The following is a 26169-nucleotide window of genomic DNA, read 5'->3' as shown; positions in this document are numbered from 1 at the left end:
GGATTCCATATCTTACTGAAGTAGTTCAGTTAAGTCAATAAGCAAATAAATAAGGAAGCAGTAAAACTAAGACTACCAAGGAGAGAGACTATCCAGAGTTGTTACAATATCTTGGCTAGAATGTACTGGTTTTAACAAAAATTGTGGTAGATGCAAAAAAAAAAAAAAAGGAGTAAAAACAGGAAACATCAAAGGAAAAAAATAACTGGACAACAGAACCTGCTTGTTGAAGGATTTAGTAGTTGGACTTAATAGATGAAAACTTCAAAGCAGCCATTATAAATATGTAAAAAAACTAATGGATGTTTAAAGATTAAAGGAATGTATGATGACAATGTCTTCCCACAAATAAAAACAGAGTATTCTATTGAAAATGTAGAATTGTTAAAGAGAAGCAAATCAAAATTCTGAAATTGGACATTATCATGAGGGAAAATAATTTGGTAGAGTGGTTGACCAGTAGGTATGAATTGGCAAAAACTAGAATCAATGAACTTGAAGATACATGAATTACAAAAACATGTGCATCCCAAGGAAAGAGAAAAAAAAATTTAAAGGCAGTAAACTTCACAGAAATGTGTAATTGCCACAGAAGAAGAAGGGATACAGAAATAAACAGATTAATGATAATGGCTACTTCCTAAACTTGTTGAAAAAGAATAATCTAAATGTTATAGTTTAGATATTAGGTGTCCCCTAAAGCTCATGTGTGAGATAAGGCAAAGAAGTTTAGTGGTAAAATTATTAGATTATGAAGTTTTTTTAAACTTGAGCAGTGCATTAATCCCCTGATAGAAATTAAGTAGGTGGTAACTGTCGGTAGTTAAGCTGTGGCTGAAGAATATGGGTTTCTGATGGGGTGCCTTTGGGGTCTATCTATCTATCTATCTATCTATGTGTGTGTGTCCATAGACACACACACATACATTTGTCCATGTTGTGATGATATGCTTCCTGGTCCCATGTCCTGAGCTGCTTTCCTCTGCCATACTCTTCTGCCATGAGGTTCTGCCCACATTTTAGGCCTAGAACAACAGTCAGGTGTCTATGGACTGAGACCTCTGAAACTCTGAGCTCCAATAAATTTTCCTCCTCTAAATTTTTTCTGGTCCATTTGTATTTCTTCTTTGGAGAAGTGTCTATTTAGTTACTCTGCCCATTTTTTGATTGAATTATTTTATAATTTTTTTTTTTTTTTTGGTGTTAAGGTTTTTGAGCTCTTTGTATATCCTAGACATCAATGCCCTTTGTGAACAGCAGGTGGCAAAGATTTTTTTCCCCATTCTGTTAGCTTTTTCTTCATCCTCTTAATTGTTTCCTTTGCTGTAAAGAAGCTTTGTAGTTTGAGGCCATCTCACTTATTGATTTTTTATTTTACTTCTTGCACTTTAGGAATCTTGTTAAGGAAGTCAATTCCTGAACCAATATGTTGGAGTGTTGGGCCTACATTTAGCAGTTGCAGAGTTTCTGTTCTAATACCTAGGTTGTTAATCCACTTTGAGTAGACAAAGGGGAATGAAGGGAAGGGAGGAGGAATGGGATAAGGAAAGACAATGGAATGAATCTGACCTGACTTTCCTATGTACATATATAAATATACCAGAGTGAATCTCACCACCATGTACACCCACAGGACACAAATTTAAAAAAAAAAAAAGTAAATAGCAGAAAGATTAATAGAGTAGATTTAAGAGAACTAGAGGAGGAAAGGAGAGAAAGGGAAAGTTGTTCTGGGGACTGAATTAGGACAAATTATATTCCATGTTTTCATAAGTATGTCAAAATGAATCCTATTATGTATGACTGAAAAAAGTCAAGAAAAAAATAAAATGGAAAAAAACCACAAAACTTGTTCTTGTCAGGTCTTTTGGTCATGGCAGCAAAAAAGCTGACAAAGTATAAAAAATTAAAAAGTTCAATAGTTCCATGATCCTTCCATTTGTATTTTTAAAATATGATCTAAACCTCAACATAATATGGTAAAATATTGGAAGACAAAGACAAATTTTGAAAGATGATCTTAAATCATCAAGAGACTAAACACCATGTGAGACTAAACACATTCATGACAACCTTAGTAAAAATTACAGCAGATATCTCATCAAAAACAGTGAAGCATAGAAGGTAATTGGATGACATATTCAAATTGCTAAAAGAGACAAACAAATTTTAGTCTAGAGGTTCATATCTGATTAAAAACCTTTCAACAATGAAAATAAAATAAAACATTCCCTGATAAACAAAAAATGAGAGAATTTTTCTTGTACCAAATTCACTTTACAAGAATGCTAAAAAATTTGTTAAGGTTGAATTCAAGTGACCATAGTAGTTAGTTTGCATCTATACACACATACCCAAAGACATAAAGCACCAATAATGGTAAATATGCAATTGAAATAGACACTATACACTTTTACATTTTCTCTTTTCTTCTTTTAACTAATATAAAAATCATTTGTCTGAGTAATTTGCATATTTTTTGTTAAGTGTATCACATATTTGGCAATAAAAGCAAAAAGCAAAGTAAGAGCAAAATTGTATCGAAATGAGGAAATTTATGTTAACAGAAAACTATAAAAAAAGATCCAGAAATAGTAAATAAGAATTTTGTAAGAACAAAAATGTGTACTTATTCTCATTGTTTTTGTTTCTTTAGAAAACATAATTGATATAAAGTAACAATTACTATCATGTGCTCTGGAACAGAGCACAAAATGAAAAGAGAATAGCTACGAGTTTTTTCTATACCTCACTAAAATTAAGTTAATATAGATCTGAATTTTGATTCTAATAAGTTAAGGTATATATATATATATATATATATATATATATATATATATATATATATATATAAAAGCATTGGAGCAACAATACAAAAACAATTTTTAAGATATGAAAAGAAAATAGTCACTTAATTCAAAAGAAGTGTTACTAGTACCTTTCTAAATGTGAGAGCCAGATTTCTCTGCACAAATTCCAGGGACAAGACACTTCCTTCTGTTCCAGAGTCTTGTCTTCTGTCCTGTTTTGGTAATCTATAGTGACCTGTGTATAGACAATGGGGATGAGAATTTGCTAGTCCTTCCTCAGAGGCAACAAAGTTTGTTTTTACTCCTCCTAGAGGCAATAGATCCTTACAGTTCCCCCAGGGTCATGCAGATGATTGCCCCTAATTAATTACTTAATATTTTTGCTTTGTTGGAGAGAAGAATTGAAGCAAGGGAGTTAGGTCACTCTCCCCAAAGGAGCTGATCATGTTCTCACAGCCTGTTAAAAGGACATTAGATATCCTTGATCTCTTGTCATGCCTCTGATCTCTTTTGTTTGCATTTATTGCCAGTCTATAAAAAACATTCTGAGAATGAGCATAAACTCTTCATTTGTCTTAAGACACAGCCTCTTCAAAAAAGTAAGTTAGCCTCTGCACAGCCCTCAGGAATTTGTTAAAATATTGTCTGAATTCCTCCAACAGGGTTTTGTGTAGCCCACTGTAGGACACTTCTTTCTCCTATATTATACCAAGAAGTGAATATTTCCTGTATTTCACTGGAGATTAGTTTACCTGATGAACGTACAAGCCCAGTATCAGAGAAAATTATGACTTTGTGGAATTAAAAGCATTTGATTTTTATTAGAGTGTTACTAGTACCGTTCTAAATGTAAGAGCCTGATTCTTTGCATTCTGGAGGAATTCTTTTTTTTTTTTTTCCTACTTTCTAAGCAATGTAATAATCTCTTCTTTCTTTCTTTCTTTCTTTCTTTCTTTCTTTCTTTTTTTTTTTTAACCAGGGATTGAAGCCAAGGGCACTTAAACACTGAGCCACATTTCCAGCCTCTTTTTATATTTTATTAGAGACAGGGTCTCCCTGAATTGCTTAGGACGCCACTAAATTGCTGAGGCTGGGTTTGAGCTTGTGATCCTCCTGCCTCAACCCCCCATCACTGGGATTACAGGCATGTGCCACTACATCTGGCTCCACATATATTTTGCAGCATATTTTTAAATTTTCTTTATAATACAGAGAATCAATAATTCATACAGATCTTTATTTTATTTCTTCTTTAAAATTCTGTTTACAAATTTTTGTTTAAATTTATGTACATTTTAATTTACATATTTATTGAGGTGAATTTTTAATGTCTCAGTTCAATGCAATAAATTGAGAACTTTTTGGTGTTTTTTTCTCTATTGAATTTGTAATTGATTTAAAATATGTACTAGTAATCTTGAAACATCAAGGAAATAGTTTTTATACATATATATGGATATGCATTTATTCATTAGAGCTTAGTATTACATTATTCAGATGTATATATAATTTCACATATTTAAAAGAGTTGATAAATAGGGTCTCTAGAGTCAAGACTCATTATTATTATTTTTTATTTATACTTACCTGCCTGTAGTTTACCATTGTATATATTTATCTCTCTAGTAGATGTGAGATTCTGTGATTTAGAAATAGTCTGCAAACTTACATAAAGATCTTATATTTTGGGGCTGGGGATGTGGCTCAAGTGGTAGCTCGCTCGCCTGGCATGCGTGCGGCCCCAGGTTCGATTCTCAGCACCACGTACAAAGACGTGTCCGCCGATAACTAAAAAATAAATATTAAAAAATTTCTCTCTCTCTCTCTCCTCTCTCACTCTCTCTTTAAAAATAAAAAGATCATATTTTAATACTATTATTTAAATTGATATTGAGGTTCTAGATGTAATAAACATTCCAGAACAGTAATGTGGTAGGTTTGAATATTAAAAATAAATTATCCAGTATTATCAGGTATATCTTCATTTCTGCATATGCACAAATGAAGACAAACAAAAATTCAATAGGTATTGTCACTGTATGACATAAAACTCTATGATATATGACAGACTTGCATAAATATAGAACAAAAACAATATGGTATTTCCATTAGAAATCAACTTTCATAAACAATATAAAATTAACATGTTATATTTTAGTATCCGTAATCTCATACATTAACTTTTTCTCAAAATAAATATCACCTCACAGGACAAGTAATATTTCAAAATGTTTACCTATCTAAAGTGATGAATTATGTTTTATTTCACAAGATAAAAGATTGGACTGTTTTACTTTCCTTTGCTGATAGTTCTGATCAGAGGTCAAAGACCAAATTAAGAACAACAGTGGTTTAAAAGCAGGGAGGTAAACAGAAGTGTAGTAAAATAAATCAGTATTTAACTATTTTTAAGAACTAAATATTTTCATACATCCACCCTAATTATTATGAGATTTTTCACTTGGACTTTGTAACTTTGAACAAATTTGTAAATTCAGGTGTGGGATGATACTGCACTTTTTCATGGAAATATAAACAAAGAATTATATGCATTAATAATCCACATTTTTTCCAGATGATAGCAATACATTCCTTTGATTCTGAAATTATGTTATTTTTTCTTCTTAAAAAGGCAAAATGTGAAGTTAGATATAGTCGTTCAAAACATTTTCCAAACATTAAAACAGAATATGTTTGGTATTTCAATGTACTCTTTCTAGATTTCTGCAAAACTGTACTATAAACAAAATTTAATTATGTACTTGAATACAAATCCCAAAGCATTGAGAAATTTATTGTTACTAAACCCTTGTATAGAAGATCAAATGTTAAAACTTTTTCACTTCACCAGTGGTAGCTGTAAATTGCTATAAAATAGTGACAATACCATTAAACATCATAGAGATACATTCATTTTGCTGCTTAATATTACAAAATCTGAGTGCTTTTTCATTTAATAATAGGACTATGTAATTTAATAAATGAAAATTTAAAAATAACATACATATGACTAAGACTTAGTCTTCAGGAGAGATGAGAACTTTTACCATGACTTAAAACAATAGGTGAGAATTCCTACAGTATAACTTTCAGATTATATTTTGGCCATGAAAGGTAAATGATATCATTCAGAATATGGTTGGAAGAAAACTAAAAGTAGCTTTTTAACAGCTGTTTACTTTGTTATCCTTACCCTTTACATACAGGAACATTCATATGGTAAACATATGGACAAATAGTATTAGATATGGTCCCTTAGAAATGCAAATCAAACTACACTAAGATTCCATCTCACTACAGTTAGAATGCCAATCATCAAGAACACTAATAACAATAAACGGTGGCCAGGATGAAGGAAAAAGGTAACTCTCATACATTTTTGGTTGAAATGTAAATTAGTACAACTGCTATAGAAATCAGCCTAGAGGTTCCTCAAAAAGCTAAAAATGGAATACAATATGACCCAGCTATACCACTTCTCTCTATCTACCCCAAAGAGTTAAGACAACATATTTTAGAGATACATGGATTCCCAGATTTTTCAGCAGCATAATTCACAATAGCCAAGTTATGGAAGCATCCTAGGTATCTGTCAACAGATGAATGGATAAAGAAAATATGGTCTTATATCCACATTGGAGTTTTCAGCCATAAAGAAGAATAAATTTATGTCATTTGAAGGACAATAGATGGGATGGAAGAGCACCATGTTAAACAAAATAAGCCAGACTCAGAAAGAGAGTGTCTTAAATTTTCACACATATGTGGAAGCAATAGAGAATAAAGAGGAAAAAAGGGGGAATTTTATTAAAGTAGAAAACATCAGAATACAGAAAAGAGACCAGGGAGAGGGAGGAGAAAAGGAAAAGAGGGGGGCAAATGGAGAATTAATGGATTAAATTATGTTATGTGCATGTATAGATAAGCCATGGTGAAAGCCACTATTCTGTGTAATTAATATGCACCAAGAAAAAAATGTTAAAATACAAAAAAAAAAAGAATGACCCCTTAAGATCTCAATCTTAAGATTGTAACTGGTTTTGTCACTTTTTAGAGTTACACTGATTTCCATGAATAGCAAAATTGTTCTTAAAATTTATATAATATGATAAGTTGTCAGGTAGGATTAAACATATTGTTTCGCCCTGTAAAATCTTAAAAAGTGAATAAGAAATTCAATTGAATTAATTTATTTCTTAAAAGAAAACTCTGTGAAGAACTTTTGAGTGGGAGGCTAAAAGGTGGTAAGGTTCTAAATTGCAATTTTTAAAAAGTGTTTCAACTTCATATATATATAATTAAACAGATGGAGGACTGACTCCTGAAAATTACACTGATATGCTATGCATATTACAACTTCTCTGAGAATCTATTTTTCTATAGTTTAACTTAATTTACCTTTTACCTTGTCCCTCTTTCTCCTTTGAATCCGGTTCTCCTTCATGGTTTTCTTACTTTTGTCAAAGATGGCATATTAGAGACCTGTCATTTTCATTTCTTTGTATGATACATATTTGCTATCATTTCAGGGATAATTCTTCAACAAGTCTGATATTTGATATATACTTTCAATTTAAATATCATGTAATAAACACCATAAACTTACATTTTTTGCCAAAGCTGCCTAACTGATATCTTTTCCTCTGATTTCCTTCTGTCTCAGTTAAATTTTCATCCCATTAAGAAACTGATAAACTTTTAAAATGTTTTCATTACTTTTTTTTTGTTTTACTTTATACTTAGGCCTCTTATTAATCCAAATTCTTTAAGCTGGTTTCAATCTTTACCTATCTTCCTCCAGAACCTGGTCATAACCTACTTTCTACTCTTATTTATATCACCTTCTTTCCAATAATCTATATTTCCTCCAGTCAGTTTTCCTCAGGGACCTTCCCGCGTCCTATTCCCACTTTGCTGTTTACACCTTTACTTACTTCTTACCTTTCATTGCTATCACTTCACACTGTTTATTCATCCTGTTAAAAAATCTGTTCCTCCATATTATAGTCGCCTTTTAAAGTACACTACTTATCACTTTACAAGTTTTTCTTCACTTTCACTTTTCACACATATTTATGCTATTATTAACAAGATGTTTATTTGCTGTACACTTTTAGTCAAGATATATGTAAAAAGAGCTGATATCTTATGTGATTGTTTTCTCTAGTCTTCAATTTAAAAAAAAATAAATATATGTTTCAGAAATAATTGTAGCATAATTATTGCATCTGCTTCCTTTTAGGTTCACAGTTCAGTATTTTAACATTTTGTTGTTGTTGTTTGTTTTGTTTTATAGTTTTTTTTTAAGTGGCTCAGATTGGGGATTTCTCTAGCACTGCCAGAGAAAAATTTCAATATTTGTGTGGTTATTATAGAAGGAAGTGGATAGACGATCATGTGACTTTACTATTCTTTTGACATTCTATTCTGATATTACTCCTTTAATATACCAGAGGTGCTAAATATAGCATCATAGCATATATGCTTTTCTGTAAACACTGAATAAGGAAGGGGTATAACAATTTAGACTTTTTAAACATTAGGGAAAATTAAATCATTCACTGAACACACAAGGGTTAAAATGTAAGGTTTATTCTTCTTTTATCAAGCAAAGACTACAGACAGAGCATCCACGTGGTGTAAGCTACCAAAGAAAGATGTATGGGACAGACTTACATTAAATCATTAAGTTACAGACATTTTATATGATTCATGTGCACAGGGGAGAAAAACTGCTAAAAATTAAAGCAGATTGAATAAGTAGAAACATAAGCTGATTTTTGTTGCTTATTAATCTACCTCCCATAATGTTTCCTTAAGCTAAGAAGAAATCTACTGTATTACACAGATCAGGATGCTATATACACATAAGATATTACACACTATAAAATTTCAGGTTTCTATGCAGTTTTACACAATGTAAAATTGAGTAAAATTTGTATTTAAAAAAGACCTTATTGAATTACCTTTAGTAAATGGAGGTCATTTCCACAGCCCAGGAGCATTTTTAGCAATAATAATAAATAAAAAACAAGTAAAAAAAGATCTCAAAACATGTAAGCTATTACTTCAAGCCTGGATAATTATCTGCTTATTTCAAAAAACCAACTCTTAAATTTGTTTATACACTTCTACTGACCTTTCCTTTTTCCCCTTAAAAAAAAAAAAAAAAAAAAAAAAACTTTAAATTTTACTTTTCTTCAGTGTTTCAAATAAGAGGATTAGTTAGGTTTTCAACTCCACCACACAGTTAGCGAGAAGGTCTTTTGGGGATTTTGTAGGAGTTGAACAGAAGTCATTTAGGGAAATGATTATGAATGAAGTTCTTTGATGGGTTATATTTAGATAGCAAAAGCAATAGAGAAGTACATCTTTACTCACCACTGTGGGGCTGTGCCCTTATTCCTAACTCCTATTACTAATTCTCCTAAGCCACTAATGTCTCATTAGTTCTTCTCAGGTGTTTTTTTTTTTTTTTTTCTTGTTGTTTTTTGTTTGCTAAGTTAGTTTTTTTTTTCTCCTGTTAATTTCCATATATGCGGTTCACGCAAAAGCAGACACAAAATAATGCTTCTTTTAGAAGTGAAAGTTCCTGATTATGCAACACCAACACCAGGCTACATGAAAATAATCAATCCTTCTAATAATGAAGAAAACATTTCTAAGCAGTTAAAATCCCAGAAAAACTTGCATTAAAAATATAATGCACTCTAGTGACTGAAAGCAAAATGATCAGATAAAGCATTACAAACATTTCTACCATAATTATTTTTCCTCCCTTCCTCCCCATTTTCTATAGCATGCTGCAGATTATACAGTAAATGTCAAAAAGAATTTGCCACCTGTATACAACCTAAGGCCAACTTATGCCTTCAAATGACATTTCACTGAGGGTTAAACAAATAACTGAAGGCAGAATTTGGCATAAGAGCTATTAGATATTTTTAATGACAACAGATTTATAGCTATGAGGGTGTTCAGTATGCAGCGTTTAGTCTTCCTTTTCCTCCTGTGACATTCCCTTCAAGGCACAAAAGATTATAAACAGTGGACAGGACAGAATATTTTGAATTAAGAATTTTAAGTTTCGAAAAAGCCTTTATTTCTGGTTTAAGAGTACCAAATGAACAAAGAGAAAATTAGATAAATTACCCTCAAAATGAAATGATACTTAAGTCATCTGAAATTCCCTGCAGATTATTTTTTTTTAAGTTTTAAAATCTGTTTTATTGTTTAAAATGTAATTATACTTTTGATTCCTCTGATTGATGTAATTTCTTATTAAATATTGTGTTAAATATTTCTCATCAACCAATATTATCGTGTATGTATTGGTTAAAAACAATCTATTTGGGACAATTAAGTAAATTATGTTTTACTAGGATAGAAAATTGAAAAGTTAAGGTGTAATTTAAACAATGGATTAAGTGCAATGTACTGTAAAACTCTTCCTTCAATAATTATACAATAGGGCTCCTTAGGCATCTCCAACCCAAATGACTGTATTTCCTTTGTCAACTTCAGTGATCTCACAGTTTAACTTGTTGAGTCGTCCATCTAGTATGAAGAGAGAGTCCTTGGAAGGTGTCATCAGGTATTGACCAAACAAGCCACTGTCCTGGATTTGCCTATTCTTCCGGTTCCAAGGCCATTCTTCTGCCTTGAGTGGTTCCTTAAGGCTCTTAATCATCTTGACCTTTCCAGAAGAGAGTTCCACAAACAGCACATCAGTTTGTTGGCTTGAACTACCATAAATGTTGTACTGGTGGGCTTCGGTGAAAGACGGCTGAAATGCCAGATCAGATATGTGCAGATTTGTGTGAATATCAAAAGCCTCCTGAATTTCTCCTCTGATGGTGATGTACTGGACCCTCACGACACCTTTCACATCATTAATGCTGACAAGGTAGTGGCCATCTGGAGAGACATATGGAGTGCCTGTCACATCACTATTGAACCCAATGACTGAGTCGGTTACACCATCCACCATGAGCTGCGGTGGGATTGCTCCAGTGCTGTCAGGTTTGCAGCCAATGAAGTAGTATCCTCCCAAGTGTGTGTATGCCAAAGACTGAGGAATACACCCGTAGTCCTTCAAGTTAACTGTCTTGATGTATGACATGGTTTCAAGGTCAATTTTTTGTAGTGCAGCTTCATCTTTGTGAAGAATAAATCCAAACCTAAAAAGATTGAAAACCAAAGTTAGACAGGAAGCTATAATATGGTTACCAGGAGAAAATGGATTATGGGGAGGTCCATCACAAGACCAGGTTTTGACTGTTGACTATGGTAGAAATTTATGTCAAAATCATGTTAGAATTGATCTTTAGTATCTTTGCCATCTTTTCTCGGGTCATTCTTACATTACAAACAAATAATTATCACTCATGCTGTAGAAAGCAAAACAGTTACAAGCAATATATGTACAGTTCATTGAAACTACAACAAGTTTTGCTTTAAACCTAGAGAGGGAAATCAAACATTATTTTATATATCTCTAAATCTGATATTGAATAAACCAGGTCAAATAACTATAAACTCAAGAAGAATAAAAGATTTGAAAATGTGTTTGTATGGATGTGTATATGTTTGTGTTGTGTGTGTGTACACAGAACACACACACACATAAAAAATTACTTCATTTATCTTTTTTTTTTTTCTTTGTACTGCTGGGAATCAAACCCACGTGCATGATAGGCAAGACGTATTTCACCACTTAACTACAACTCCAGGTCATTTACTTTATGTTGTCTCTTGACTATTAAATAAATATTTATCACATTTCAAGAATCATTCACATATTTATACTTTTAATTTATATCAAAGAATTATTATATCAATTATATCAAGAATTATTCACATTTATACTTTTAATTTATATCAAAGAACTATCTTAATAGATGCAATTTGAGGTATTGAAATGTTTGACTTCTACTTACTACTTTTTAAGATTGCTTTGGTTTCAGTTTTATTATAAATTTTAAATACTAGTTTTCTTTTTCACCCTTGCCATGTTTATATTGTTATCATTTTTAATGATATACTTGCATTGCACTGGTTATCTTATATTGAATAATGAACTTTGGTATTTTCGACCAAAGCCAATTAATTTTTTTTCTCTTTAATTAGTTCTGTTTTACAGTTCTGAATATTGGCTACAAATTATCAAAGTCCTGTGGCAAATGGCCATATATTTTGAAATTCATAGCAATAACACCAGCAGATTATCAGGAAAAAATAAGTTAAACAGGAAATGAAATGATGAGAGAATATTAAGAACATTACATTGAAAACAGATATTGACCATCAGGATTGTGAAGGTTTATTTCTTTATTTATGGTGTTAACAATATTGATTGGATTACTCCCTAATGGTTCAAAAAACTCCTAACAATAAGAGTCAGGGAAATAGTGTTCTACTGATTCTGCTCATAAGAAAAAACTAAGATGACTTTATTGTGTGTACCGGGATGAAATAAAACAAAACAATAAAATCTCGAAGGATAGTCAATCATTTTATTGTACCTTGTGTCATTTCTGTAGGCTAATTATCACACAAAGGTCATATGAGAAAACTCATTTCAACATATTAAACAAAATACGTTGCATTTGATTTCAAATATAAATATTCACATTTAAAAATAAATTCACATTTAATAGTATAGAAACAACAAATATCATTGTGGATGGGAGCAAGAACATAAGCACAGAAATTTACTAAAGTAATGTAATTTTGTGTGACAAATTATAACTGTTTTCTAGAGTTAGGAAACCATATTCCTGTTTCAGCTGTATTTGGACATGTGTGACAAGACTATGTGTTGTCAAGATAACAGTAAACATTCTTCTATAAGAAAGGAAAACTGCAATGTATTGCTATCCCTTTAAAAAGCATTCATAAATATTTACTGAACAGCTACTAAATGCAAGGCATTTGGAGTATATTGAGAATCAATACCCCTCTCCCTTTAATGAGTATAGAAATTTTGAGTGATTAAACAAATCAAAAAACTATCAGTAATTAATAATAATAGCATTCTGCTTCAAATTATTTAATCTAGTAGTGATTATTTTTTTCTGCATATTTGTAATGGTAGACTTGGAAATAGTAATTCTAGTGTATTTCTTAATAATATCCACCATTTCTGAAATTTTTTTTTCTGTCCTTAACACAATGTGTTTACTTCAGTAAACACAGCTCATACCATACCTATGCAGAATGCAATTTTTTTCCAAATTATGAGAGTATTAAGAAGCATTCATATTGTTTCTATATTAATTTATCTTCTAAATATTCTCATTAAGGTATTAATGTCTAGTGTAGAAGTATATTGCAAATTTTAAATATTTTCTAAATATTATTGAGTAAAAGAACCCTCAACCTAGAAACTGAATCCCATGTTTTTGTTTCACAGCACCAAAAATAAAAAATCATAAGTGTCAGTGTCCATTCTCAGACTTAACAAGTAATTATTTCCAGCTTTTGTAAAAGAAAAAATGATACTTTTCCATTAATGGATAATCATCAAGGATATGTAGGTGTGTAGATGTATTGACATTAGTTGTGAAATTATTAGTTATAATGGAAGACATAATTCTTTTTTCTGATATAAATTGTACATGAGCTCAAAGGAAAAGCAGTAATAGGCTCATTTAATAAAAGCCATAAGCCAATCAAGTTTTGGCATTTCAGCTCTCCTTTTAACCTTGAGTATTCTTGTCCCTTTGGGCAATGAATTTTGAATGCTAATGAGAAAGAATGAGACAAGCTCACTGTACTCCTGAACTATTTTAATGTTGATAATAAAGAATGTGTATAAGTTTTCTGTGATACAATCCAGCCTCTTTTGGAGGTAATTAAAAAAAAAAAAGAAAGAAAGAAAGAAAAAACCAGTCCAGTTAAAAATACAGAAGCTCTATGTGGGGTGATAAAACTGCATCTATTTTGGCATCCACACTTTCTGTTCCTTTAGGATTAGAGAGGAGCTACATAAGCAGATGCATGAGAATGTCTTCAATTTTTTACCACTGATTTATTGGTTAGGAAGTGTGTCTCTAATTCAAAATTTCCCCCTAGTACAGATTGATATTCAGAAGTCTCCCACTGTTCATTAGACTGTGATTAATATTTACGAGGCTCTCAACTTTCATGCCTGCTTAGTATAATAAAATTCTGCACAGTACTAGTCCTAACATAGTTTGTCTAATATTTATCAGAATGTATATGAGAAGTTGCATGCTGAGAAATGAGAGAGTTAGAACTTACCCTCAAAAACCACTTCTTTTACTAAAAAATTATTGCCACTAGAAAAGTGTATTCTATCAGCATGACTTTGTGTGGATTTGTCAGACTCAGTGTAATTTTTTCTTTTCCAATTTTATATGTATGTCTATACCATATAGATTATTATATAATGTATAAGAAGATTCAATTTTAATTCCTGTTTGTATGCTTCAAATTATGGTCTTGAAACAAGTCATATGCAGAATACTCTTACTTTGGACTCAGTAAAGACTTTTCATTCCAGGCTGACTACATTTCATGATCTAGTTTTTCAGTGCAATAGACCATATATGTAAATATGAACTTATGTGAAGACCTTGACTTCGAAAGCCTTCAATTTACTCATCAGCAGGAAGAGGATAAAAGTAATACCTTCCTTTGAGGATAACAGGAAATGCCTATATATCACCAAACAGAAAATTGCCAGTTCTTTATATCTTAAAAAGCATTATTGTCCCGTTATAAATATCATAAAATATTTTCTTTGGGACAACATAATATTGTAAACCATGGATGGGAAAAACAAAAGCAAAATTATTGTCAACTTTTCTGCAAAGCTAGTATTTCCAGATGTTAAAAATAAACATACAGCATAACCAAAGAGTGATGCTATGCTTTGGATGTCATTTGTTTCCCAAGGGATCATGTGTATGAATCTTAGTCTTTAGTTTGGTACTATACTACTGGTGATGTAGAATTTTAAGAGCCAGAGCCTAGTGGAGGTCACTGGAGGTATGCTCTCATAAGAGAATGTGGGATCCCAATATCTCTGGCCTCCTTGTTTTGTCAGGTGATTTCTTCCTCCCAAAGACATTCTTGTTATTGTGGTGTCATATACTATTAGGCCCTTATCAGAGGTCAAACCAATATGACTCACCACCATATCTTGGACTTCCAGCCTGCAAATCTGTGGGCTAAATAAAACCTTCTCATTAAAATAAAGTTATCTGACTCTGGCATTTTTTTATAGCAATGGAAAAATCGACAAATGCTCATGAATGTATTTTCCATTGACAAATATTAGAGAGATCCTATTAACAATAAAAATTCATTTTTTTCTTCTTCTCATTTTTATCCACACTATCTATGTCTAGTTCATACCTTATCCAACCACAAAATCTCTAACACTGTTAAGATTAGAGCCTAGCTCACTCCACTGCTTTTTCTCATTTGAAATTGGATCTTGCTATAATGCTCTATAACTGCTAGGTTCTGGCCATCCTCTGCCTCAGCCTCCCAAATACCTGGAATTACAGATGCTCATTACCATTCCTCGCTCTCAGACTACCTCTGTTAAAGGTTCTGCTTCAGTACTTGCTGAGGATATGGTGCACTGGGCCATGATGTGCTGAGTAAACCTAAGCTTAGCACAGATGATTGGATTTGGAATAGATATTTGACTTACTCAATATATATTTTTTCCTTCAAAATCACAGAAAATCCTGTGGTTGACTTTAGGACCTAGAAATCTAAGGTTCTGGAGAGTTGCTGTTAGTGTTTATGTCATGGCAATGGAGAAGTCATACAAAGGAAGCCATTTGGCATAGAATAAAAAAATATGTATTTAGAGAAAAGCATGGTCGGTTGAAACACTATGAAACTTGATATAAGTAAGTGCTCCAAGATCTGCAGATGACATAAGGAAAGACTTACTCATTTCTTGAAATTTTTGTAATGAATGGATTTTCCATTGTCCCTCCCCCAGACAGCTCTTGAATAGGTCTGTTCACCCCAAATCCCACAAGACTGTTTTCAGTCACAGTCACCCCACAACATCTGCCATGTTATTTCACTGCTATTTCATTTACAAATTCCTTATCTGACTTGCTACTGAAGGACTCTTATGATTGCAATTAATGTTCCATATAAATTTTCTAAGGTCAATGCCAAGAGCAATATTTTCATATGATCCCAGATACCCTTAATATTGGACTAAAAAAAATATGTCAATTTGCAGATTAATAATTATTTTTTTCTCCTGTGTCTTAACTACAGCACTGCTTATTCCCGCTGTTATTTCCAGAGTCCTTGGAGCTTCTTATAGAAACAGTTCTCATGGTGCCAAGTTTTAATGTTAAACCATCAGATCCTGTTCATATCAAAAGCTGGGAAGAACCAGATATATACTGTTAGTTCCCCCATGATATCCTTCTTCAAACACCATCATCTGCATCACTTCAGACATCAATTCCAAACCTTGCATACATATCAACAAATGAAAATGGAAAGTAGTGAGAGGAAGTTGGGGTGTATTTGAGCATTGGTTTATCCAAACACTGTATCCTGTCATAAAAATCAACGGTGCTACAATCCACATATAAAACAAAAGCATTTCTCAAAGATTTTCTAATGCCCATTATTGAAATGTTATTCTTTCAAATAAAATTCCAGAACTCATTAATTTGGTCGCAAGAATTAGTTGTATGTATACTTTACATATAAAACCTACCTCTAAAACATGATCAAGTGGTAATTACTTAATAAGTTAATAGTAAACAGGATTATTTTCTTTGGTTTTCTAATCAGATTATATATTTTTTCCATTTGGAAGCTACTAAAATGACAACCCCTTTCCCTATATAATTAATATGTAAACCTAATACATATTAATACAAACTACTAATACATACTAATACAAACCTACACACAATATGCCACTAAAATGACAGCTCCATTCTATAACAACTGACAGTGTTTTCATAGACACAAACCATAAACCTGACATGAACCATCATTCACCAGTTTATAAATTCCTTTATATTTAGTTGTTTTCGATTATCCCACACTGACCCATGTAAGAAAAGATTGAATTCTGTTTCTACTCAAGTACTAGGTGATTTAGTTTTTATCTGAACTTCACATAAATATCTCAGTAAAACACACCTCTTCATAATGAGCTGTTGTGTTTGTATTTGGAGAGGCCAAGCACAGAGAACTAGAATTGCCACATTTAGTGAAGATTTATAACTAGAACAAGGATGGTTTCTGAGTAATCTCCATGCTTAGCTGTGTTTGCAAAATTATGACACTTTCAACTTTGCTGCTTTCAAAACATAGTATAAAAAAAGCTAAAGCTAAAATAAATAACATGACACCTTTCTACTTGAATTTTGTAGACATATTATTAGGATTTTACACTGAAGATTATAGGTACATTAATTTATTTTTCAGCTTTCATTTCCAGAATTTTTTCTTAAAAAATTAGTAGAATATGTTTCTGAATACTAAATTTCTTATTTTTTTTCTCTTGTATTCTATCATTCTAATATGTAGCAAGACTGATTCTTCCAGTAAAAATTGAGATAACTTAATTATAGTATTTCAGAGTAAATAATCTGATTTCTAGCAACTATAATATATGGAAAAATCAGATTTACTAAAAATTCTGTGCACACAGTATATACTGTAGGTTGAATTTCACATGCTGAAGTCCTCTACCTGTTTCCGAATAGCTTAAGAATTCAGGATATTAAACTGACAACTAAACCATAAGATGGCATTTTAAAAGACTGGTTGTTCTTCCTAACTGGGTTTGTAAAAATCACATGATCATCTGAAAAGAGCAGCCTCCTCAGTTTTACACATTTTTCTCATAGATTGTGTTTTATGCAGAAATTGATAAATGTATCAAAGTGATATAGAAGAAATGGAGTAAGTAGAAAGAGATACAGTTTATTGAGTACAGAATAAGAATTAGAGTAAAAAGTAGGCAAAAAAATTACAACACACTACTTAATCAGAAATTATTATCAAATTGTCCATTTTATGCCTGCAAGACTTAAATAATGAATGAAAAAGCAACTCTAGGAGGAGTCAGGCTTTACACAAATTGGGTTCTAGACCCTATATGACCAAATACACTAGTTTCTGAAGGAAATGGAGAGAAAATAAATGTTCTCCATCCCCAATGTCAATTATAATGAAGCAGCAGAGTGCTTTCAATTGTCCATTATGGCTTTCGAAGAGGGTCTTTAGGAACTTCTGCAAAGATGGGAGAAGGAATAAATGTTGCTACAACCGTATTTAACTAATAATTTACATATTTATTACACCAGACTTTCACTTGAAGACAATTTATATTAGTCTATATCCTATAAGAAAAACAGCAAATTACAGCTAGAATAAAAAAAGGAGAACACAATAAAGGGAGGGTTTACAGAGAAGGGACAGTTGTAGTAATATGGGGAGTTTAACAATAAAGCTTCAACCATTGCTAAGACCCTGGAAGTATGGAATTTTATGGAGGTATGTTTTGTGTTGATCTGTGAATTCTTATCTATAGAAATAGCTGCTTTCTCACAAATCAGCAGATAAGGAGCTCATGGTGGAAGCTACATGCTCAGCTCTCATTCCTTCCTTTAATCTTCCAACAGACTTCTCATTGGCCAAACCAACCAGAAGTCGGCCAGGCAGCCTTCTGGAGCATAAGTATTAGAAAGATTACCATCCATCGCTGGCATCCTATCTGAGTTCAACCAGCAACCAATCCACAAAGTTAAAAAAGCCACATGAATGTGCACATTAATGTGATTAAGTCAAATATAGAGGACTATAGTATAGATTCCTATGGATAATTGTAATTAGAAAGCAGTGTACTAGATATACATAGGAAAACATGAACATGTCTTTAAAATTCATGTAGAAACACAAACAAAAAAAAAGATAAAATTTGAGTTGTATGTTATTTTGATATTTATATAAATGAAAATATAAAATAAAATGTCTAATTCACAAATCCTACAGTGAAATAAGGGCCACATTAAATATGTGAGATGTTTTCACTGTAGGATTTGGAAAAGGAAATTAAAGTACAAACATGAATAAAAGGAATCAGTGAAATAATAAAAGAAAAAAGGGATGTTGTTCATATTAATAATTACTGTGGAACTAGGGAGTATGAACAATTAATTCAATTCTCTTTACCTTCTCCCATTCCCAAACCAAAATTCAAAACAAGAGCAGAACAGCAGTTACTTTTCTTTTTCATATCTCTCTCTCTCTCTCTCTCTCTCTCTCTCTCTCTCTCTCTCTCTCTCTCTCTGTCTTTGGTATAGGGGATTGAACCTAGAGTGCTTTACCAAGGAAATATATCCTCAACCCTTTTTATTTTGTTATTTTTGAGACAGGGTCCAACCAAGTTGCTTAGAGCCTTTCTAAATTGTTGAATCTGGTCTCAAACTTGCAATCCTCATGCCTCAACCTTCCTAGTCACGGGGTTACAGTCATGTGCCACCATGCTTAGCTAAGAACAGTAGTTTTATGAGGAAGGTAGGGTACTGTAAGAGTGTAGAAATTGCAAATAAGAAATATAGGCAAGAGATAGATATTCTAACATATCTTTTGTATGTAGACATCTAAACACATAAATTTCTTATTGTTTTCTAGGAACCAAGGATAAAGGATTACTATTAGATGGTTTTTTTCCCTGAATAAAATACACATTTTCTTATTTTATATTGTAAATATGTATGTATGCAAATTAACATCCACTTAACTGATATGCACACATATATCCTATACTCCACTATTATAAATTTAAACAATGTGGGATTGTTCCCACAATATAGAGTGGTATAAGTGAAATAGAATAAAGGTTTCTGAAGCAGACTCATGCCATCTGTGGAAAATTAATAACATAGTAAATGTTCTGCTTCACATCAGTAGACAGGATATATGTATATATTTCATTTTTACACAAAACAACATCTGGATAGATGGAAAAACTGAAGTTAAAAATAAGATTCTAATAATATTAAATGAACAGTATTAAGCACTATTATCAGAGGATTAAAACAACTAAAAAACTTTGAAGAAGAAGAGATCTCCTTAAGTAACAATCTTTCATGAATCAACAGTTTGATGAAGGTGACTATATTAAATAATGTTTAATGCAATCTATAAAAGGATAGAAAATATGACAGGAAAATATTAATATTCTGATTATATCATGAATTATTGAAACTAAAAAAAAGAAAAAGAAAAAAAACTTAAAAGTAAAGTTAGTAAATAAACAAATCCTCATGTGAGGGGTGAAATTAATGGCTTCCTAAGTTTCTTAATTTGGCGTTATGTCTTAAAAGTTAAAATATGACTCTGCTTTAAAGTAGAGAGGATGTCTTAGTATCTTCCCTTTAATAAATGTTTAAAAAGGACAAGAGAGTTGCATAAATAAGGATATTCATTGTGTTTGGTAGGTTAGTTAGACATGAACATGTAGGTAGAGGGAAATGAGGCTTAGTTCAACCAGGGACAAACCTCAAAGCGCTCACTGAGAACCAAGTGAGTTGCAAGCTGAAGCTACCTGCACAAACTGCTTCACTTCTGCACTTCCAAACTGTTCTCAGCCAGCACATTCAGAGCATAGTTCAGGCCCAATGTACAAAGTCTACTAGGAAGGCAGCCTAATAGCTAGGATCACCAACATTGAGGAAGAAAGTGAGACTGCTGAGAGGATCAATTCCCTATAGTTTCATAAAACAGAAACATCAGGAAATGTTACATAAACAGGCAAGCATTAAGGAATGAGATATGGAATAGCCAACCTTCTCCAAACTGTGGAGAATTATAACCCCTTGAGGGGATTATTACTTAAAATCCTGGGAGCCCTAACTCAAACAGATAAGCATCAGATGAATAGAGTCTGGTACATCCAGACCCCTCCCTCAGCTACAGCTAATTATAGTCCCTTCAGGGGCACTATGGTTTCCAGAAAAATGCTATCATTTTCTCTTGCAGTCAACTCTATTCTATTACCAAAACAATGTCACAATCACCCTATAAACCAGAACATTGAGCCCCTCACAAAGAAAGCAGAACAAGGACACAGTTTTCTTAAAAACTCCAGCTCTGTGGCACACGATCTTCCTCACTTGAAGGTAGTCTGTGCAGTGCCTCTGCTATACATTACCCTCCCTTCTCCCTAGGCTAAACTTTTACTTATTCTCTGTGCTTCACTTCTATTCTTTCCAGCAGAATCACATTAATTTCACAAATTAGGACTGCATCATGCTAAAAAGTGTTCAGTGGAATTGGCACTTTTATATATTGCTAATGGCAATGTAATTTACAAGTAGAAAATAATTACTACGTGGCATAAAGGATCTTTCCTATATTTCTGCTCCTTGTGATAATAATTTTCTTTCTGGTTAACTATTCTGAGAAAATAATAATACATATGTGTTGTTTCATGCACAAATGCATTCATAAAATTATAATATTCAGTAGCAAAAATGTGTAAGCAATTTAAATGGCCAAATGTAAGTCAATATTTACGTAAATGTTAATATAGTCACTTGATTCAGTAAATACAAATGTCAAAGTGATGTATATGAAACACTAACTTTGGGTTAATTCTTACTCAATAAAATCATATGAAAATAGTGCAAAATAATACAATATCATGTGATTTGTGTGTTAAAGCCCATTAAAAATAATTCAAAGCCCATAAGTGGGCTGAAAGGATAAATGCTCAAAATTTAACTGTGGTCATGTAGAATACTACATTAAGCTTGTTTTATTATGTTATGTTTTGCATTGTTTATTATAATCTTTATTTAATGAGCATAGTCTACTTCTGTCAAAAGAAAACATATAATCTATATAAACACATAAATACAATATACAAAGCATAAATTGATAAACCATATATTGAAAGAAATACAAAAATATGTCAGGTCTAAACAAACTTTAGATAATTCATGAATAATATCTGATTATCATTTTATTCTTGAATATGCTTTTCTAAGAATTATAATCATATATACAGAATGTACTTTTTGCTACAGTAAAAAGATTCATCTAGTAAAAATTCATCATCAGACATATCGAATTATTTTAAAATCAAGACACATATGGAATTAAATGAAAAGGATCTATAAATACAGTGATTACAATCCACGATGACAAAAAAAAAAAAAACCACAACAAATGATATAGATAAGAAAGTATGCAGTAAGAATACATGAGGAAAAGAACCCCCCAAAAAATGTTCTAAGTTCTGATGTCAATTTAATTTCTCTCTTTTTATTTTTTATTTTTGGGCTTTGTTTTTTGATTTTTGTTGTGGAGTACCTTGGATGGAACTCAGAGCTTCAGGCATGCTAGCAAGCTAAGCTATATCCACAGTTCAACAAACAATTTTCATAGTAGAATGAAAGTAAAAGTTTGCCAGGAGAAAATACTTGCAGCTGTGATTCTGATGGATAGAAATGTACATCAGAAGACAACAACATGGCAAAATTGGAAACAGAATGCATTCTCTCAAGACACTAACCACAATGTTCATCAGAGATTATTTTCTGTAGTTCTCTAAACTATTCTCTCTTTGGAAATTCAACCTGGCATTAACTAGCTTTTTCACAACTCTGTACTCAAAATGGCACTCTTGATCGCTGTCTAAACTATCATTTTAAATAATTAGAAAAGTTCATTTTTAAGTTTACCATGTGCAATCTGATGATTGAACATCAAAATTTAAAACTGAATGGAATAATATGAATCTCAAAATATATAATTATATTCAAGACTGAATCAAGAAAACCACAGAAGTGAAGGCAAACAAGGCTGAAGCAGTGAACATTACATAATTCTTCTTGAAATCTTAGTCTTATTTAATTTAGTAACATTTCTTAGTGACTTTTAAATCAGTGCAATGATACTATAGAGAAACATTTTGTGAAACTTTTATGTGGAAGAAAATAGAATAGAAAAACTAAAGTATGTCTGATATTTCTGTTGTATTTGTGACTATTGTATTTTCATTAATTTCTTTTGTTTAATGGTGATTATACTAACGATTTTCAGAATATCCTGAAAAGAAATCTTGTTTCAGAATCTCATTGCTTTAAATCATGAAATTCCTATGAATGATAAAGTACAGGATAACTGGTATATTTATAATAATCCACTAAAAAGTGGTTATAGTTCACTTGGATAAAAATTATACTGCTGCTACTCATTTACAACACATAACTATTGTTAATTAATTTAAAATTCAATGACAGTGTTTTTTTCTGATTTTGCTACATTGATTTTAAATCTTCTTATTATTTTATTTGATCTTAATTTTTGCTTAAAGCACTTTTAGAGTGATTTTCATGTCTCTGTATGACCATGAGTTAATTAAGAGAAGATGAAAAGCACAAAAGAATTATTACTAGAGGCATTTAGCTAGAAGGATGTAGTCAACATTTCTGATGCTATCCTGGCTGAAAAAGAGATGAAACACACATACAAATACAGATATACTCTTCAAAAAATATATTAACAAGAAAAAGAGAACATTTTAACAAATTGTATACAAAATTATGTGCATTATTTTTAAAATTATTTCAAATCAAAATTTTATCTGAACAATAATATGAATTATCATTATTGAAAGGCCAAGGTTCATCGTTGGAGATTAAAATGCACATACACAGATAGCAGTGACAAAGATGAAGCACTTTACTGCAAACTGGTTCTAGCTTATATAGAAAGTGAGAGTCAGTTATCTTAAACCAGGAAGCTCCCGGGGCCAATCATAGTAAAGGTCAGGTCATCACCTAAGGTGCATGCATGTCCACCCTGCATAAGATTCATGGAGATCACGAACTGTCCACGAGTGTGGAAGATGGGAGGACCAATTAGAAGGTTTTCAAAACAACTTGTTATCCACCTACTGGCAACTTGACCGCCGCCATATTGCATTAGGGGCTCCTTATCTGAAAGGCCCAGGGAGTTCTAGCGGCCCACTAGCAATTTGCCCACCACCATGTTTGAAAGGCCCAGGGAATTCTCAGGGAGACTCCCAACGATTATAATCTAAATTATTAATAATATTAACTATATGACTATATGGATTGACTCCTTGAAGGATCTAGAACACTTGATACTTACCTGATTCTACTTAAAACATTGGGAATTGAATAGCAAGTTTTTGAAATACTGCTACTCTGTGTTGTGTTTTCAGAGTGTGATATTAGCATCTATGGATTATATAACTTCTTGTGTTTTGAATAATGGTGGGATTCAGTAAGGTTTGTTTCTGTGAGGAAATGACTTGGACTATTTGGTTATATCTCAGTCTAGAGTGTTTCCTTTTGTTGGCTTTTCATATATTATATATGCATTGTTGTGTTGGACTGACTGATCCTTGTCTGATCCCTTCATAGTAACTACCTCCTTTTAAAGAGCTTTGAAAGCAGATTCATATACTGCTTCTTCTTTTTATAATCCAATCATGATTTAGTAAGTTAGCTCTCCTTTGAACCCCATTTATTACACTGAAATAGTAAGATAGTATTAGTATCTCCAGAGAGTAATAATAATTAATGAATGCAAATAGCAGTCAAAATATTGAATCAATGTGACTGTAGCTTCAAACACTCCATACCATAAAAAATACTGCCATTTGTCCTAATTATTTTAAGAGTTTCCAGGTTTTCAACATTGAGGGCATTATATTTTCTTGCTGTCATCCCAAAACTAACACACCTTATTTTTAGATGAAAACCTAGATAAAATTGTTAAAATTTAAAAAAACATCATGAATCTTTTAAAACTTAAAAGAACTGTTAATGCTAGTAGGTGTGACCTAATTTATTTATGTCAAAATGATTTATTAAAAGTAGGCTAGTTCCTTATACTTCCTTGCTTAGAGATTCTCCAGAATCTTTTCTGCATTTATTTCATTTCTGATCTATGTTTGAGAATAAAATGTTTTCACTTACTTCTTTCTTTGTGAGAAAAATAATTCAGAATTTGTAATATCAAATTATATACATGTCCTCTTAAGCAACAGGGATATGTAAAACTTGTATTTGAACTAAAATAGTTTTCATGGTCTTGTTATTGGACAATCATTTGCCAGGGAAACTTGGTTAAAGACAAACACATCACTACATATTCTAGTTTTTAAAATAAATTTGCAGGTTTTATTTAGTGTCATCAGCAGAATGATGTAGTAGCTATGTCCAAGGACCTACACTTCCATATAGATGTAATATAGATTGAAAGAAATAACCTTGTTAGAACCTAGAAAAATGGTTAGAGACAGAAGAAGAAAAAGATTAATACTTTAGGAAAGCTCTATGGCATTTTACTTTATTCTGCCTTGCCCTAGTCCTAACAATATTAAAAATGACAGCCTATATTCCCAGGGTGAGAACCTGATTCTGGAGGGAGCAAAGTGGATCATGTTCCAAGTGATTACTTTTATGTACTTTGACCAGTCTTAGGTTTCTCTGCAGGAGTAACATAAGGTGCTACACTTACCTCTCTTTTGTCTACAAAAACAGAACTCCCAGTCAGAAAAAAGTAGCTAAGCAGGGTTATTACTGGACTATTGAAAAAGGCAAATGACAAAGTTTTTGAAATATGCTCAAAAGATTACAATTAGGTTCTACTACAATTCTGGTACTATGATGACTTTGAAAAAATAAAATTGTGGAAAAGTCTAATGTATATTAGGGATTTAAGAAAGTTTTGTACCTAAAAGTTATATATATGCATCTGAGAACTATTATCTGTCTAAGCCTTGTGTGTTATGTAAAAGTTTATAAAATGAAAGTTTATGTAAGTTTACTGGCAAGATAACCAATAAGTGCTCTCTTTTTTATACATTGTATCTGACATAGAAGGGCCACACTGTCATTTGAAGACCTGCTTTATCTGTTTGCTTTGACTAAGTAACTTTCTGATCATTAATACTGTCTCCTAGATGCATAAAAGAGTTAAGACTATGCTTTGATTTTGTTAATCCACCCAGAACTGTGATTAGATTATTATTACCATACACTCTGTATTCTAAGCTGTACTTTAAGAGTTAAACTTAGTTAAATGTAAAGTTTAGGAGAACATTTTGACAAGTTGGTGTTCTCCAAATTAAAATAATCTGTAGCAACAGTCTCAGATTTGTATAGAAATAACAAACATGGTTGGTATTTATTCATGTCATTTGATTTTTTATAGCTGGATAAAGTAACTTTTTATCAATAAGTTATATTACAATTTAGTGTTATTCTTCACATTGAAATTAGAATTTAAATGCATTTTTTTAAAAATAATAAGGAGAGCTTGATTTGTTTAAAGGCGACAT

At 31.9% G+C, this 26169-nt stretch overlaps 1 protein-coding gene across 3 annotated transcripts in view; it reads right to left on the bottom strand.

Moving 5' to 3' along the window:
* Positions 1–10287: 10287 nt before the first annotated feature.
* Fstl5 (follistatin like 5) overlaps positions 10288–26169 on the bottom strand; it is a 722640-nt gene continuing 706758 nt past the window's right edge. For all 3 annotated transcript variants that reach the window (XM_076864750.2, XM_076864751.2, XM_076864749.2), the window contains one exon: positions 10288–10990. In XM_076864750.2, the coding sequence (XP_076720865.1) occupies positions 10288–10990 (703 nt within the window). The remainder of the gene's footprint in view (positions 10991–26169) is intronic.

The sequence above is a fragment of the Callospermophilus lateralis genome, chromosome 8 (genome assembly GCF_048772815.1).
Source record: "Callospermophilus lateralis isolate mCalLat2 chromosome 8, mCalLat2.hap1, whole genome shotgun sequence".
Taxonomy (NCBI): domain Eukaryota; kingdom Metazoa; phylum Chordata; class Mammalia; order Rodentia; family Sciuridae; genus Callospermophilus; species Callospermophilus lateralis.
Note: the sequence above shows the minus strand (reverse complement) of the source record. Positions and strands in the feature narration are given on the sequence as shown.